Here is an 18,451-nt window from a genome sequence, read left to right on the forward strand (position 1 = left end):
TATTTATATATATATCGACTGTCAATCCTTTGCAAATCAGCTTGGCAGCGCGGGCTTCTCGGGGAGTGGATGGCCTCAGTGACTTAGTCGGCACGGACTTGGTCGGGCACAAGTCAAGTCTGTGCTTCGAACCTGTTCCCGAGGATAGTTTTTCGTTCATGTTGTATACACCTGGACAACTCGTTTCAAGGTGTGCTAATACTGTGGCACGGACTTGGTCGGGCAGTCAGCAAGTCTGTGCTTCGAACCTGTTCCCGAGGATAGTTTTTCGTTCATGTTGTATACACCTGGACAACTCGTTTCAAAGTGTGTCAAACTAATACTGTGTGGAACTTATCTATACCCATACCAACTGTCCCATCACTGTCGTGTCTGATGCGATTCGGATCGTTCTTGTATTTTATGGATTTTGCTGCTTTTGGTTGACCACTATTCACAGAATGCAGGGCAGAGAATTGTTCATCATAACTCATGTAGCGAAATCACGGGAGTCCTGAACTCGTCGCGATTGGTCACACCTCCTGATCGATATTGTTCACTACTCCGTTCGAAGCCTAGTGACCAAATTTTTGATGCTAGGTTTCTAGAACCTTTTGTAAACTGGAATGTTTCGGCCGAATAATCCTCCGTTTCCCTTCACTGCTTTTGTCGGGTTTTGATCGGTGAAAAAGTGCATTCAAAAGCAGATTGGTATGAGATAGGAACCAGAATAAATCCTCAGGCTGCCTCCATGTAGCGTGGCCCATCGAACCTTTACTATTTTAATTATCTTATATAATGTCTGTGCATAATATCACAGGTTGAAATGTCGCTACACACCACAGCTTTGGTTTGTTCGCTGAACTGGGCTATTAGGTTCCAGGCGTTTCATCAGCAGTCAAGGTGACATCATCGGTTCGTGGCTAGGGACCGGAGTGGAGCCTAAAGTTGGATCAGTAGCGCTGCGTGTGTTACTTCAAGTGCTGATGCTCAGGGGCTGACCTTCGGTCGCGATTGGTTGGCCTGTAGGGCACTTTCTCAGTACCGAACTTTACTTTCTGTTTTTAATTTTCCTGTTTTGGGCTTGACATAACAAAAGAACGTATTGCAAAAGGTTTTCCAGTTGGATGACTCAATTGAGTTCACACATCATAATGTTTGATAAATACACTGCGAGGAAAGTTTGTTTGAACTGATGAAAAGACACATTTGACGGTGAACCTTTGTTGAGTTGAACGAGACACAGTGATGGTTTCTGATGGTCTTGCAGAAACAGGGTAATTAACTATTACTAAGCGCTTTTTTTCAAGTTCGGTGGAATCTACTGTCAAATGAAGATATCTACCTACACATAGGGAGGTAGTGATGTTAGTTTATGAGAGCAGTCGATAGGGAGGTGGCGAAATCAGCCAAAAGGTTTTGTTCGTGACATAACTGCATTCATAAAGATGAGGAAAACTGATCAATGGCTGACTATTGCGTGTCCTTAAGTTACTCACACAGACAGTCATGACATTCTTGAGACCGAAATGTGTCCTGAATGAAGCCACCTCGCATCGCTTTCGTTTGGCTTTCTTCTCATCTTATGGGTGAATGAAGTTAGATTCTAAAAAAGTCATTTTGAACCATATATTACCTTACTTCCACCGGCACAAGAGAACAGTTCTTTCTTTAGCATACCTTCATTGTCATGAGCCTACAGCATAACTTGTCAACTGGTTCATGTATGATGGAGTTAGAAAGTGTAACTGTTTTTCTTTCCTCATTCGCAATCGTGTACATTCTTGGCTGTATTTTTACTTCTAATTTCTTGGATTGTGAAGTCCGTTTATTCCTGGAAAACCTTACTTATGTTTGCCCACAACTGTTCTGTCGTCTTGGTATTTCGTCACCTAGATCCATCCTTAAATTGGCAGATAAACTCAACCCAATGGAAATATCACTTTCATTTCAATCGAGCAGACCGGTTCTACCCAAACTGATCATAATAAAACCGGTCATTTAAGATTTTTGCCGCTTGGAAACGAATATCCAAGTCGTTTTCGAACAGGATAGAACTTCGTAATGTACTACTCATAAGGTTGCTGAAAATCCATCGACAGCCCACTACCGGTTTCGCCCTTCTTGGGGCTCATCAGGTAGGCGCAGTCCCCGGGTTTCCGTCAACCTTATGTTCTACTTGAAACTAAATTGCACGAAATTAGCGAATATACACTCATTTGCAAACTAATTTGGTTCTTTCGAGAGACTCACCTGGAACCCAGCTGAATCTCTCGTTTGTGATGTTCTCAGGCAACTGAATGTGCTGCACCAGGCCGTCTCATGTTTCAGTCGCTACGATATTTGAAATATCGCGATACATGTATATCTTTGTAATGTAGTACTCATAAGGTTGCTGGAAATCCATCGACAGCCCACTTCATACCCGGTCTATTGGCGCGATATACACCAAACTTCGTTGACCCTGCCCCAAAGCGATTCCAAGCATAGACTGATATAACAATGGAAGTTACGCGGCCGGATTCCAATCCCTTGCGCATGGTGATAGTTCTGGACCCATGGAAAATAAACTTTATTGTCAATAATCCGTCACACATCTGAATGATGGAATCAGATAAAACCGCATATCACCTATCCTATAGGGTGACTCTGTGGCTGAAATCATTTGCAGGGAATTCGGTACCATGTAGTAGCGCCAGCCTGCACATCGACAGTAGCCACTTCACTCTGATCTCAAATCTTCCGTTACTTTACGCTGTTGTAGAGAAACGTATTCTTCGTCCCCTTGCCAATGGAACTCCTTTGAGAGTACCAGAATGCTTATCTTGTAAAAGCTGCTATCACCGAGCCCTGAGCTACGTGAGTTGTTTTGGGAACAGGATTAATGAATGTTCAATGTATGCGAAAATTCCCAGAGGCACTGTACAGTTGTTCCATCCTGATTGGGAGTCATAAACAGTACTCATCTCACGAATCGACGACGGCCAGACGTTCGAACAGTTAACCAAGCAGCCACGAGTGGCCGAATAGCAGTGTGATTGACTCACATTCGGACAGCACTACTCATCTTTCAAATACGGGAACCACGTGACGTGGTCACGTGTTGACTGACTCAAGTGACAAGTTCTCAGAAGGAAGCTTCACTCGTCAGGTGAATTCTGTTCTTCCTCTGGTCTACTCCTCGAGTGCAGTGCAGTTTCCGTTGCAGCTATCTGAGTTGAGCGGTCCTTGGGTACTTATTAGAATATGCTTCTTCTTTTAAAATGACAGTGTCCACTATCATCACTATCCTAAGCATTTGATTACCATTCTAAGACCATTTTTTTGACAATTTATGAGGACAGATGAGTAGTAACTAGCATCAACTAAAATTTAATTTTATACTTGAAGTGACTGGTCGCTGAAAAGCCGAAAAACACTGCACAGCCGATTTATCCTTGTGCACCTCTAGGGCGATCTAAACCTGCAACTTTCCGTGACTAGGTGAACGATATGACATTTACTCTGCCGATCATTCCCAGAGAACACTAAACAGCTACGCAGTTTCCTTTAGTTCTTTAGCACAAACTACATCACTTGGAGGAAATACTCATTTGAAGCTTTCATATTCTCCGATTATCTATAAGTTTTGGTTAATCTGCATGGAATTTGGTGACTGAAACATAGTACCGTCGTATTCTGTTTTAGTACATGCTAATCACACTCGTGATCACATTTCGATGGCTGCATGGGCACAAAACACTCCGAGAATTTCATAGCTGCGCAACCCTTCCTTGTATTTCAATAAGGGCTTTCCAGTCAACTCGTCACCTACAGACAACACCCTTTTGGTTGCTAGGTGCCATGACACCCAAAGGGAGCACGAGGGCCATGATGCTGTCAGGCTTTCGAAACCTAGTCAGGAACGGTCTAGATGCAGAGAATGGTTCGAACCGAACATCTTGTCAAAGTATACCATTTGGTTAGAGTGGTGGGTGAGCGCGTTGTCCATTATCAACAGTCGGAAACGTGCACCGATGAATTACGTAACCAATCCCTCTACCACCACCCGGCGAACAATCTAACACGCGACGACTGTGGAGCCTTTGAAACTGCGACTTACCTTTGTTCTAAATTATTTGTATACTTATTCTGTACGTGGTGTGTTGCATAACTTCGGAAATAACGACTTGGAATGTTTACTCTTGTTAACAATAGTAAGTCGAATATCGCACGAGAATGCCGTGTACGGCACATTCAATTGAAATTCATAAACAAGCGATTCGACCGGAGTCAGTCGAGTCTCCTGTCAAAACTTTTTTTTCGAAATATGTCCGATTTATATTTCAAAACATGAGGTTGGGTGAACCGGAGTGTGGATGATTGGCTGGTCGTGATAAGAAACGTCGACCACATAGCGCATTATTTCTATAATGCCTCAACAGCCAGTGTGCGTAACCTCAAACCTTGTGGCTGAAACATTGTCATATCCTAACGGTCCGTTGCATTTAAACCAGATAACATATCTCCCACATTCCCGTGTACAGGACCAAGACGTACCGGTCACCATAAGCAGTTCAAACTGTCTGATTGTATCTAGGATGCAAAAACCGCAGTAATATAACCCCTGTGTGAACAGAAAACTCCACTGTTTCCCAAATCGTGGAGGAATTCCAAACTCAGCGGGAGTTCTGTTGCATATTAGAAGAAATCTCAGTACATCTATGTGGAATCATCATCATCATCACTGTCAGCTGTAATAAACGCGTATTTGTCGTGCAGTGGTTGTAGCTGCCGCAGTTTCGTTCACCGATGATTCGGGGAGTTGGGGTAGGTAGCTGTGCATTTGAGGCGGGAGATGATAAACTGATGTTTAAATACAGCGCTGTAGGTGGATTGCTAGGTTGGGGGTTGGGAAGGGAGCTGTAAATTGAATGCAATAGCTTGGATGCATTAGCGCCATTGAAAGCGCGACTGGACCATGTCTGACAATGTCTCTAACCATTGATATGGCCCGTCTCGGGGTCCTCATCCAGGAAGACGGCAATGACCAGCGCAGCTGAGTTTGCTGGTAATGGCTTTTACACTGCGCTGCCAGGTCATTGTTTGACCGCCTCTGGCTCTCTTCCACCCTTCACGTGGTTGTGCGAAAGGAACCCTTTGAGGAAGTCGGTCGACTGGCACCCGCAGCACGTGGCCAAGCCAGCGCAACCGATGCAGCGTGACCAGTTCATGTGTCGGGGTTGAGTTATTTCTCCCGAATACCATTGGACGAACTTCAGCATTGCTGGTCCGATGTTCCCACCAGATTCGGTCAATGCTGCGAAGAAATCGATGGTCAAACACTTAAAGCTTTTTGACGTCCTCGGCGCGCAGCGGCCAGGTAATATGGAGCGCACCACAACGACCCTCGTGACGATCAGAACACCTATAAAGCGAAAAAAGAATCAATAGTCAGAACCTCAATGTAGTTCAAGGTAGATAGCATCCTGTACGAATCCTTAACTAGGCAAAACAACTGAACCTTTGGAGAGAATATGAAAAACTAAACAAGGTTGAATTAAACCAACTGTAAGCTGGATCTGACCGCCCTGCGTGTTTCGACCATGAACCCCGCAGTCCGCTTTGACAGATCGGAATAATCTAATCGCGATTACATCTAAGAAGAAGGCCTCGTTCTCCCAGTGAAAACAGTCTGTGCTAAAAAAACGAGGCACATAGTAGGCACCACACGAAACTCTTGAACTCGGGATCTCTCAGCTAGTAGTTTGAACGTTCCCCCACGACCAGTTGGTTCGAGGTTCTCTGGAGTCTGGAGAGATGCGCGCTGCTGATGAAACAGCTCTGCGATGCTTCTCGTCTTTACAGCATAGAATGGTTTGACTTACAGCACAAAATCTCGATCAAAACTTTCGCAATGTGTTTGCATCACAAACCATCAAGCCGAATTTCTAGGCTTTGAGTTCAAAAGATGACGAAGAAACACACTAGTTTTGTCGTTCTTTAGAAGTTTTTTTCCCCGAGAAGCTCTTGTCCAAAATATAGATGGTTTTCACATGCATGTGCCGACATCCACATGAAATACCTGAGATAGACTAAACCTGACCGAGTCTGGCAAATACTGACATGTGATCGAACGGTTGTAAACGTTTAACGGGTTCGAGAGACAAAGATAACAGGAAGCCACGTCGCTCCTAATTGACTAATCATGGGACAAACACGCCTCTTATCTGTGTACTTGTGAAACTGTTTAGACGTGGGAAGAGCTGGCGGACTGCCACACGTCTCGTAAGTTACGGACATAGAATTGGTTGTCCACTGTTCAAACTGTCTTGCGTGAGAAATCGGACGAAAAGTTCGTACTGTGCGAAACATGCAGCGGCTTGTGTATACTTTCTAAGTGGAGTTTACGGTATGCCAATCCCCGAAACAGCTTTACAGTTGACAGCAAGTCTGCCGCATTCTCACTTTTGATGTATGCTTCGGAGGGGCCTCAATATAACACGGTCCGCGAGAGACGATCTGTCGTTTTATCACAGTTACACAGTCGATTTGGCCGACCTGCACCAAGACTGTGTTTCAACTATCTGACCAGAATTCGGACTAACTGATTGTGGTCGGTCGTGGTTCGGCTGGGCCCGAAGCCCCTGAGGAAACGAACCAACCAGAATTGATGCTGGTTGGACGGGTTTGACATGTTTCCTTTGCGTGTCCACAAGCGCAACACATTTGTCTGTTTCTGGCGGACAACGTGTTCAAGGTCATGGTTGTTCTTTTGTCAACTGGGTGCATTTGGCGGAGGATCTGAAAGGGTCTGCGGCGCATGGCATGCTGGAGCGATGCTGCGCTCAATCGAAGTCGAATGCCACCACAGAGATCGATAGTTGTTATCATGGGTTGACGAACGGTACGATGTGCAATGTTCTGCCCATACCAACAGTGATTCACAGGTTCATTCCTGGATCTGAAGAGATGTATCTATCAAGCTACAGTACGGGTTGTTTTGTTGCATGGCTGTGAGACTTGGCCTATTCGAGCAGCGGAACTGAGATGTTTTCAGGTGTTATTGTCGCTCGTGTGGGTTGGTGTCGGCGAATCCGTAACGAGGCAGTTAGAGAGCGTGTTTTCGATTGTGCTACGGGTATCCATTGAAGAATGTGTCCAGCATCAGAAGCTGCGTTGGTTGGGACATGTGTTGCGTATGTTGAACCATCGTTTGCCGAAGAGAGTGCTGTTTTCCATGCCCAACTCAGAGTTGCGTAAGCAGAGAGGTGGTCAACTCTTGACTTGGCAGAGGAGTATGAAGGAGATCACAAACGCTTGGGTGCTGTCGCTGCTACTCACCTTCCAGGATGGGGACCGCGTGATTCTCAATATGCCTGGTTAGAGACAGTACAAAATATGTCTGCCAACCGATGTCAGTGGCGTTCTTGTTGTCAGTTTCTATCCAGATCGCCTGAGTGAATGTTTGGAGGTGTATGCACCTCGGAATGATTGTGTTAAGCTAGCACTAAGTCCCTTCCCCGTCCATCTTTACTCTTTTCTTTACAATAAGGCTTTCAAATAAATCATGGTTGTACGGCAGTGAAGCATTGGTGTTGAACACTGATGTCATGCTATCGATGGTGATGATGATTTTTAGGAGAATGAAACCCATGGCTTCGTTTTAATTATCTTTGTGACGACCAGATTTTCTTACTCAGAGCTCAGTCCAGGCATCCAAGACAACGGTTATTCCTTTATTTGTCCGACATAGTCGGATGAAATGCCTAGGCAACTAACTCGCTGCCAGGTTCGCCTTTTTCGAGCCCACTAAATCGATTGATCCGCCGAACATCAACTCGTATATATGCTAAGATGCGCCTCCATCGGTAATTCAGGTTGATATTAATAAGAGATCCAGATGCAATTGAATAAACCTTTTAATTTAACCTCATTTGGATGATATTCAAGAGATCCAGATATCTCTACCTCTTATTCTCTGTCTGTCTGTTTGACAAAACCACAAGTTTCATTCCTTTTTGGGCTCATTATTCAAGCTTCCTTCCCTAACTTCCATCACTCTCACTTCGCACTTTAGCAGCAAGGTGGACATAAAGTGAGATAACCGAACTTGAAAACAGGAGATTATCTCGACAAATGCTCTCATTTGCACATGAATTCGATTTCGACGAGAGGCTGAGCTAAATTCAACAGAAGCTCTGATGTATCGTGGTCCACTTCAACTAAGTGTGCTTCATCAGGCCGCCTCATGTTCCAACTGGTACGGTGTTCCGAATATCGAAACACGTCTTTGTATACACGTAACATACTACTCACAAGGTCGTTGGAAACTTTGACCGTTTCGGTTTATACCTGGTGTGAGAAATGGATGGATGACACCGGGAATATCATACAGACTTTATTCGCCTAGCTAAAAACACAAATCTCCGTTGAACCCTCTTGCACAGACCACTAGCCAATCAAACTTGTACGCATGAAAGGGTACACAGTTAGTTGGCACCCATCACTCTGATTTGTCTGTCATATCGAACTAAACCGGTGCTCTCCGGCCCGGTGCGCGAAACGTGTGATGGCGATTTCCGCTAAGTCATGTGTAGGAACGGCTGAACAACCGAAATGGAAAAATGGGATGTTTCTAGAACCGTCATCATATCCTACTGATGGCCGACAACTTTCACATCATGCGGGGGAAACTAAATATCCTGGGTCTGTAGTGTATGCCCAGGCTATCTGAACGTTCCGAACCACTTGTATGACCAATTCAGGAGATCTACACATTGCCATCTAGTGAAAGTCACCAATCGGTCACATGAAGTCCCTTCTAACACTGTAGTAAACCTAATATTCTGGAATATCGACTGTGTCGAAGCGAGATTTCGGTAGACCTTCATGGGGAAAACCTGCCAACTGAATGCGAACCTCACATCGTTTTACACCACATCAATACCATTCCTTGTGATGAGTTCCCCTTTTCCTGGCTGATCATTATTCCAGGAGTTTTGAACTTTCATTTGATAATCTGAAACCAGAGTTTTGAAACATGCCGTCGCACCAAACCACCGATAATTCCAATTGACTAAAAAATCAATTAAAGTAAATTATGTTGAAATGCCTAAAGTGGCTTGAAAAGCATGCCCAATGGCTTTCCAGATTGGCGGTTCACATTCATCAAGGCTTAACTGAGATCACGTTTGGCTGTTGGTCAGCTGTCACCTGATCGACAGCCAGTCAGAGTACTCGAACAATCGATATTTTAGACTCCCAGAAATCATAAGTGTATCACACGAAATCTGTGACCTTTCTGTAGAAATGTTCACAAATGAATGTTCAAATTTCAGGGGAAGATACACAAAACTTGTCCTACGTGGGCAATTTGACCTGAAGGAGCATAGCTCTTGAACGCCGCAGCATTTCAAGATAAACCTTGTGGATTTTGGACGCAAGTTACATGCATAGTTTTGTAAAACGCTTCAAGGTACTGAATAAAACGAGAGATTCTTGAACGCGGGCGTACTTGGCAGAAAACATATGCAAGACCGTCCAGGACCTGCGATCCGATATTCACAGTCACTATCTCGAACTGATTTTTCCTCCTTGTTAGTATTGAATACGAATCGATCACGTGGTTTCTCTACGGTCCCACTGCATCCAACAGAGGTAAACGTGACAAACGGATCCCCCTATTCGACAATTTGCAAGATGATGAGAAGTCATCATGTATGCTGGCCGATTTATCGTCACGCTAGGATTGCTCACCATCATCCTCATCGTTAGTAACTGCACACAGTACACAGCAATATCGGTGCTTAATCGCCGTACAACCATGAGGGACGAAGGTTCCAGAAGAGCGAAGGGTCGAGAATAAGTGCGGATAAGTCCAATGTCCTCTAGGAAAACGAGCAAGACAGTATTAAGATAAACATACATGAGTATCATGTCGGTGTTGGGCGATATCACCCCGACTCAAGTCCAGCGCACAACGACAGGGAACCTTTAGGTGGAAATGACAGGAAATGACAGCATGTGCGCCACTGGGATCGACTGCGTGCCATGTCTTGTAGGGTTGTTAACCACGTGTGTCCCAGTCAGGAAGGCGCTAAGATCCGAAGGCTCTCATTTTGGCAGTGGTCACTTTCACTTCACGTTGCCATGTCATAACACTACACGGCTTTGCAATGGCGACCGAACACCTCTCTGTAATCCAGTGAAAGAGCCTCGTTAGCCCATAGCGTGAGAAGTCTACCCGTGAGTTTACCAGGCTGCCAAGAACAATTTCTAAATTTCACCCTGGGGCATTACCATATTTCGCTTTCCTTTGGTACACCAGTCTATCAACGGTCGTTTCAAAGTCTCTGTGCTTTGGCCTTCCATCGCTCATGACAGTTAAATAGCGCACTCAGTCTGAATTGATCGCCGTGGTCACGTGTGCAACGTAGATAGGCTCGAACAAGAACTGCGGTTTGATGTGATTTCGTTCGCTAATTTTATCGGTGCGTGCATTAGTCACTGCGGGTGCAGTGGGTTTGATTGAAACTTGTAACTGGGTTTGGAATACAGAATGTGCCAATGAATTCGCTAAAACCATAGATTCGGTGAGCCCTGTGTTGTACTGCGCTGTCTTTCGATTTTCGGTGTGAACAAGTACACCAAACTGAGTTTCTGCTGATTGGGTCTAGCCCTTTTAGTTCAAATTTAACCACCAGCTTTGCCGGTTATGTGTACTGCGGTCTGCATCCTCCTCCTTTTTGAGTCTTGTCTTCTATTAAATGCAACAGTTTCGGTTGTGATCCCACCAAACTCAAGGTCACATCACCGAAGAAACCTTACAGATGGCAATCAGTTAGTGAAGTGAGCCAGGCCAATTAGGCCACACACACCAGGAACTGCAATCTTCACATTGAAAAGAAGATTGAAATGCTAACGAACATTTTCGAACCTGAATCAAGATTCCATACAGTTCGCAGTTTGCAATACAGGTGAAAGGAAGGAGGCCTTCGCTGAGGAGTTGTTTATTCGGGAAACACCAAGTAAACAGTTACAGACTAGTAGACAGGGGGCAAAACTCTCATATGCATCTTGTTTACAAAACTGGATTTCCATCTTCTCCTTGAACGCGTCTTCCTGAACTTTCCTGGATATTCATTGGTTGTTACTCAAATGCAAGCAAACGATACAAAGCGACTCCACAAATTCCGTAATAGATCTCACTTTTCAAGAGACGCGAAGCAGGTTTACGAGAAGACACTACTCAACGCCTCGTCAGTAGTATCCTTCGTAGTTCAAACGTATGCGACGTTATTTTTGAGATGCCGTATCATTTTGTCTTTTAAGTAGTCTTCAAATTCAGTATTAGAAAAACTGTGAACCTCCTTACTTTTATTGTTTTTGTGCGTCGGAATGCCTATAGTTTGCATCATTATTTATTCATTTATTTAATTCAACCTAAACACATTTCAATGTGACCTTGGATATTGAAGTTTGCGGCCCGTGCCGATTGTCACCGACAAATTGGTTAAATGACTTGCTGTCTCCAATTGTCCTTGTCAAAAGCCACTCTCATCCAGATACATCGAGTGTGAATGGAATAGCTTGTTAACAAGTGTTGGTGTTTTTTAGAATTTTTGATGTTTAGCGCGAAAAAATGATTATGTATGTGATCTAAAAATTTACAACACACTTCATAATCATAGTCTCTGTTTGAAATTGTTTGGGAATGGTCAGTTCGACCATGTCTGGAACCTCATATTTCTTTCTATTTGCTTGGGACCCACGAATCAAAATGTGATAATCAAAATATGATAAGGTTGATGCTACCTGCGCTCAGTCTCTGCGTAGGAATAAGGTCTACACCAGTCCGGCGCCAAATGACTGGATATCCACAGGTTGTTGTTCTGTTTACCGAGCTGGGTAAACGGTGTACAAAGGCTTCGTCACTATTCGAGACCGCATCATCAGTTGGGTGGTTGTCTTCACATCTCATGTTTGCTTTGCATACCTTGTATCTCTAACGTGTTTGGCTAACGTTGGTTCCGGCTGTCTGGTTGCTTATTGATCCTTTTTAGATATCTGTTGCCTTGTGCTTTTATTTCCTTGTATTTGATTGGTTCCCTGGACGTCATCGTTTTCGGCAGTTTCCACTCCATGTTTTGATTGATTCCTTCGATGTCTATGGTGAGTTGCGTTATGAGAACCTATTGATTTGATTGGCCCTCTGTGCATGTATTGACCCGTTTGGAATATCCGGTGTTTTGTAAAATCACCTGCTCTCCACCTGTTGTGTTTCTATTGGTTTGCTTCTTTAGCGTTTTGATTGGTTACTGCAGCGCTTTATTTGATAAAATTTGAGTCGTACGCTAGTTTCGGTCTCTTCTATTCTATCTCTTGCTTTCCTGAGTGGCTGTGCGGTTCCACTGAGTTTTCTTCACTCCGTTGATCGATAAATTGAATAAGTAAAAAGATGTTTGCCCATCGCCGCTTTCGAATATTACCACGTCTCCAGGTTGCTTCAGATAATTTTTGCACGTCACTCCCTATAATTTAGACGTTCGTGACAATCATGTGACATCCGACTTTGCTTTGAGACTAGGTATCAGGAGGAAACGCCTTTCACAATTAATTCACAGGCTATGGTGCCACGACAGTCATTGCACAAGCGTGGTTTTTGCCAGTAAACTTCATTTCTTGGCATCTCATAATGACTATATCTGGAAACCTCAATCGCTGTGCACGGCTAGCTGGATGGAGGAAGCCTAGTCAATTTCAACACCGTGTTATTCATCAACACAGCACTTTTTGAGCACACCCTTCCGGAGCTATTCACTTTACCTGGCGTTACACTGCACACAGTTTTGGGGGAGATGAGTACGGTACGCGGATGGACTTGCCATTCTCGTGACATTTGTTTACAGAGGTACAACAACTCGCTTATAAATTTCCATGCTCTTCAAATTGTTCGTTCGTCTGCCTCCGCTGAGTGTTTTCACGCACACCGTAGTCTCAACTCATCGTGAGTCAAGTTGTCAGCCCCAAGATCCTCGGTTTCTGTCCTGCTAAGTTGTGGTCAGCAGCTTCGCGCGTTTGATAGTGAGTACTGTTCTCCAATAACTAACAATCCAGTTCCAGTTTTGAAAGTTGATCAATCCATTTGGATAGACGGTATGTCTAGTGATTCATCGATGCGTGTGCTCAAAAGACTTCCTGACAAAAACATTAATGGTTTACTATCGACCGTCTCATCACAGCGGACTAAAGCCCATAGTGATGCGTCCTAGATGTGCCCGGATACAAAAGTTCAATCGATTGTTCCCGCCTGTAATCCGCATTCATTTTAAAAGAACTGGATTGTCTTGTGAAACGGAGGATCCAATACTATGCTCAAATCGTCTCTTCACATTTTTTCCTATTCCTCTGATCCACTGACATTTCAAACCTTGGTCGCTGCGTGTGTTTTGAGTCCATCAGTCCTCAGACTTGCTTCCAAAGGCTGCATTGGTGTCATCCTAATTTCCAACTGATTTGAATGCGTTCATCACATGGCTGGATGCCATCTTACACTCAGGTGTTCTCCTTCCCGTGAAAAGTCCTTTTCCTTGACTTCAGCTCCCTTAGTTTCACTTTCAATTCCTCCGCTCACCTGAGGCCAGGTCGCGTTGAATTGGTTGATCTAACGGTAGAGAAGACCAATCAGCCATAGTGGAGCATATGCGGCTTTTGATTCAAAGAGCAGTTTTTATTTTACCCAGACTGATTTGTTACAATCTTGTTAGGTTTTTAATAAAGTAGATTTTTTGAGTAGAGCCAAGGCGCGAACTTTCTATAATCCTCTGAGTCCATTCTCACTGCTCTGAAAAGCCGAAAGATGACAGTCTGGCATCGCTATTGATGGCGAACATTGATGTGTGTGAGGTGAACTCTGCCGTTTGCCATTTTGACGAGTTTTGTAAGGCAGCCTTCCGTTTCTATTTTTAGAGATAATAAAACGGCTAGTACCTCTTTCCCCATTGAGATATTCATTCACGTACAGAGTGTCTTCCATTTCATTTACCTTAAACAGGCTTGGGATATCTGCTACCAGACATTCACGCATACAAATCATGTGGCGCAGACTGAAGCCCTGAAGCACTGGTCGGTGGAGATGCTGAAGACAATGCTTCCAAGACACATGCAGATTATTGAGAAAATCAATCGAGACTTTAGCCAGGTAAGGGAAAGACTAGGGTTTCACACCTCGTCCTTACATCATATTAGATCAGGTGCGGAGATTTCTTCATGTAAGTGAAGACGATCTACGATGAAAAGCCGAGAAGCACTGATCACAGCTGTTTCATCTTTATTGGAATCATCAGCAATCGAGACTTTAGCCAGGGAAGGGAAAGACTAGGGTTTCACGCCTCGTCCTTACATCATATTAGATTAGGTGTGGCTGTTCAGCAGTGTGATTAACTCTCACTTGAACAGGATATAGCGCCGCTCATCCTTCAGTCACGGGATCCACATCACGTGGTCACACCTATTGACTGATTCCTCGACCAACGGCTTCTCAGATGGAAGTTTCGCTCATCGGGTGAAGTTTATTCTTCCACTGAGCTGCTCATGGATCGATTGCAGTGTGAGTGGAACTCAGGACAACTGGTATTCGTTGCTCCAGTCGCATGTCCAGAGTTTTTGAGGCCACCACACACAGTCGATCAAATATCTCCAAAACCCTCCAAAAATCTTAGTTGGCCGAGTGGATTAGATCATGAGTTGATATCCTGACAACCTGTGTTCCCACCCCACACGGCCGCTTTGAACTTACTTGATTGAACCCGTAAATAAGTTTTAAGACAGGGACTGTGGTTCACACCATAGCGGCTGATAGCCAAGTCAGTGGAAATCAACAAGCGTCACAGCGTGAACAGAATCGAGGATGTGGAACTGGCGAGTGTGTGGCAAGCGGTCTTAGATTAGCCGAGCTGACACGTGATTGACACGATCAGAGTTCACAGACGGACGGAAAATACAAACAGTTTCAACACATGATCTCAAGCTCGGTAGCTTTTGGGCGATGTGCTCTTATATCATCGTCATGCATGGGATGATTGATCTGTTGCAAGAATAGACGGCAGTCGAAAGTTAGATCGAGTAAAGTCCCAAGATTTGATGCATTGGAACGGTTAACATTTTCCGTCATCGCCAACAGTAGGAGTGAGGACGAATAGTCACATCACGACATTGCGCTGGTTGACACTTCTCGCCCAAAAAAGGGCCGTCTGGTGTTCCACCACATGAAGCTACAAAACTTGTAAACCTACAAGCCCGGTCTCAATCGGACTGGACGGGAAAGTCGGTCCCGAAACCGAGTGAATGGCCGTGGTAGGACAAGAACGGATTAACATCGCGCGAACTGTCCATCGAAATATCACCGCAAGTCAACCTGTGGATGTTTTTAAGCACGACGGTTGACGAAATGGCACCTGGATTTAGTGTTGGACGTTTACCTGTCGCTTTGAGATTAAACCCGTTCCTGGAAATAATTCAGTAAATTCCGAATTTCGTTTCCAACGCGCCCATCACCCAGTGGCTAGCAGTCTTTCATCCACCTTTCAGTCAGGTAAGAAACATGAACAGTCTTATAGTTTTGTTGCAGGTGATTGTTGGAGCAAGCGATAAACTTTAAGTGGTTTGCTCGTAAAATAATGACTTTGATCGACAAACATTACGTGACGTTTATTCGGAATTCCGCTGCTTAATTTTACAGTATCTTTTTTGAACTTGTGGATGTTTCACAAAATAAATTTCGAGCTGCATATCTGCGTGTATCCTGTTCTGATCAGGTGAATGTTACACAATGAATTTTTGTCGTTAGTGTTTGTCTGGAAAGCCAATGTTGATGCCAACGGTGTTCGTCCTCACTTGGAACAATCCGCAGTGAGTATCTCACGAATTCGCCGGGAGATTCGACCTGATAACTCACACGGCTGATCAGTCCTTCGTGACCGAACAGTTCAAACTAATAGTCTTGAGGTCACGGGTTCGAAACTTCCTACCGGAATTCTGCGAGATTCACACTGTTGGTGATTCACAGCTGTAGAGTGCTTATCGATTTTTCGGTATAGTAAGACTTGGGTGAAAAGTTATATCAATAAGACATTGTTTTCAAAATTTCAGAGTTCCTGATCAACAAAAGTTAACTGCTAATTGGTCTTCAATTTCGGTCGGAATTGGTTATCCCAAAACAACAGTTAGGCCACGAACCAATCAGTTCGATGAGGTGATTTGTACTCACATCTCTGTGGTCGCTCTGTGATTGGTCCACTAGAGTAAGTATGACTGGAAGCAACTTCGTCAGCGTGATATTCTTCATCCTAACCTGTTTCTTCGTTAACCCTTTTCCCATGTCTCAACCGATGCTGCAGATGATCTATCGACGATGGCCCAATGACCCAAGCCGTTTCCAACGTATGTCTATTCTCCGAATGACGGACCGACCGATTGTCAGTATGGACCACTTGTGTATCGTGGGTTCCCACTGTGTCAACGGCGTATCAGCAGTGCAAACGAATCACCTGAAAACAGTGCTGTTTGTTTTGTTTTGTTTTGTTTTGTTGGTTTATATCAATGTGTTCGTTTCTACAACCCCGAGATTTGCACCTGTGTGTGATGCACGGCTCAGACGATCAAAGATGTAGGTAGTCCTCCAGCCACAAACAGCGGTAACCTCCAGTACTCAGTAGAAGAGGTATTCTCTGTTCTCATTGACTGTTCTCTGGATCAACCTCCTCACATCTTCATTTTATAATCAGGCAACGCCGTATGGGCCGCACATGCCATTCCTCAAGAACATGCACCTAAGTCACCAGCCTTCGGTGTGTATATCAGAAAATGTTTTACAATGATATTCAGTAGTATAGTTTACACAGACTTCTTATCTAAGGCCTTTCCCGACCACCAACATCTAAAGCGATAGCTTTGACACCCAACATAACCGGTCTAACGTTTCCTCCGATCGATTTCCACTTTGAGTTAATGCTAGATTCCTCCTAGAGGTTAGACGATACAGTAACTGGAAAGTGAATTGACGCAGTTTAAAGAAAAACCGTGCCCTACGTGAATGTTGTGTTGTTGATTTTTTTCGAATCCATCGAGACCGATGAGTTTTGAGTGCTCTTGTTAAATACCTGTTCTAGAACTTCTGTCCCTCAGGTGTTTTTCATGGTTATTCGTGCAAAACGACACCATGTCCACCGACTCAGCTCAGTGGCGGAGCTAGCCACAATGTAAATTCATCGACTCTGAATTCAGCGCTCCTCGGAGAACTCAGAAGCGATTGCCTGTGTTTGGAAAGGTACAGTCTGGCGGCTGGACACAATAACCTCGTTTGATGCGAATGCGGAACTAATCGGGATATGTCTCAAAATGACTTGAGGGCGCACGTGTGTGATCGACCTTCAGGGTCAAAGTAGATCTGGCCTAGGATTAAATGTCGACGGTTCAACACCTCGTAAGAACGTGCGATTCATTTGCACACGCGTGCACATCTGTTTATGACGGCCTGCTTGTACTTGTTTAGCGAAGAGTATAAACTATTCGGCAAAATGTGTTCCTAGTTCGCTCACAGTTAGAAGACGCATGCATGCACGTTGCAACCGGGAGTTGAACCTACACCTGGTCGCTTACTATATGTGATGAATTACATGATTGAATGCCTTCTGGGTCATTCTCTATCACAGCTTGTACTTTTTCAGTTACCGGCCTTGAAATAGACCGATTGACCGTTCCAGTAGCTGCAGCCCAGTTTGTGATGCCCAGCTGTCATTTGCCACCCAAACTCATTGCTGATCGATACCAGTCAGAAAAAGTACACGCCAAACGTGGACACTTGTGTTTTCAACTGTGAAGGCCGTTTTCAGGTTTTCGAACTTTTGTTGACGTGAATGGTCGAGAGCATTGACTGCCTATTTGCCATAGATAGTATGTCGATGGCTCCGTTTCTTTCAGGGGCAAACGAAAGACAACCAGACAGTAAAGAATTTGAAAGGGCAACGCGTAATGTGAGAGGTGTGTTGCAGCACTCATTCAGCTCACTTCGGTTAGCCAAGGTATCTGGCTATCTGATCCCACCTTGCATCGTTGCTCGGATAATCGATGCAAGTTTGGAAACAAGGTCAGACACATTTTGCATGTGATAGAAGGCTTTACTTCGGGGAAAAGAGTTACCTGGGCAACACGATGCAAAATTGCGTCTAGATTGGTGTCGGAATGGTTGATCGATGAACGTGCTTCACCATATTCCGACTCATGTGGATTGGGACACAATTTGTCTGGCGTGTCATGGGGTATGACGGTCTCTGTTAGAGTGACAGACCAAATTAATTGACGAATTTCATGTTTACATCCCCGCGGAAACGTGCAACTCACTTTCACACCAATGAAAGTCATTCGATGTGCAATTTCGCTAAGGAGTACAGCTCTTCAAGACTGTCATCACATGGCGTCATCAAAGACTCCT

The 18,451-nt window shown here is 44.4% G+C and overlaps 2 protein-coding genes across 2 annotated transcripts in view; one reads left to right on the forward strand and one right to left on the reverse strand.

The window, feature by feature from the left end:
• T265_15374 (hypothetical protein) overlaps window positions 1-18,451 on the forward strand; it is a gene marked incomplete at both ends in the record, with an annotated part of 82,647 nt that overhangs the window by 41,658 nt on the left and 22,538 nt on the right. The window contains 2 exons of the mRNA XM_009177779.1: window positions 14,015-14,161; window positions 16,359-16,522. Coding sequence (XP_009176043.1) covers window positions 14,015-14,161; window positions 16,359-16,522 — 311 coding nt within the window. The remainder of the gene's footprint in view (window positions 1-14,014; window positions 14,162-16,358; window positions 16,523-18,451) is intronic.
• T265_15373 (hypothetical protein) overlaps window positions 1-18,451 on the reverse strand; it is a gene marked incomplete at both ends in the record, with an annotated part of 125,926 nt that overhangs the window by 4,322 nt on the left and 103,153 nt on the right. Inside the window, 2 exons of the mRNA XM_009177781.1 lie at window positions 9,887-9,952; window positions 18,160-18,290. Of these exons, the coding sequence (XP_009176045.1) occupies window positions 9,887-9,952; window positions 18,160-18,290 (197 nt within the window). The remainder of the gene's footprint in view (window positions 1-9,886; window positions 9,953-18,159; window positions 18,291-18,451) is intronic.

This window comes from Opisthorchis viverrini, assembly GCF_000715545.1.
Source record: "Opisthorchis viverrini unplaced genomic scaffold opera_v5_455, whole genome shotgun sequence".
NCBI classification, from domain to species: domain Eukaryota; kingdom Metazoa; phylum Platyhelminthes; class Trematoda; order Opisthorchiida; family Opisthorchiidae; genus Opisthorchis; species Opisthorchis viverrini.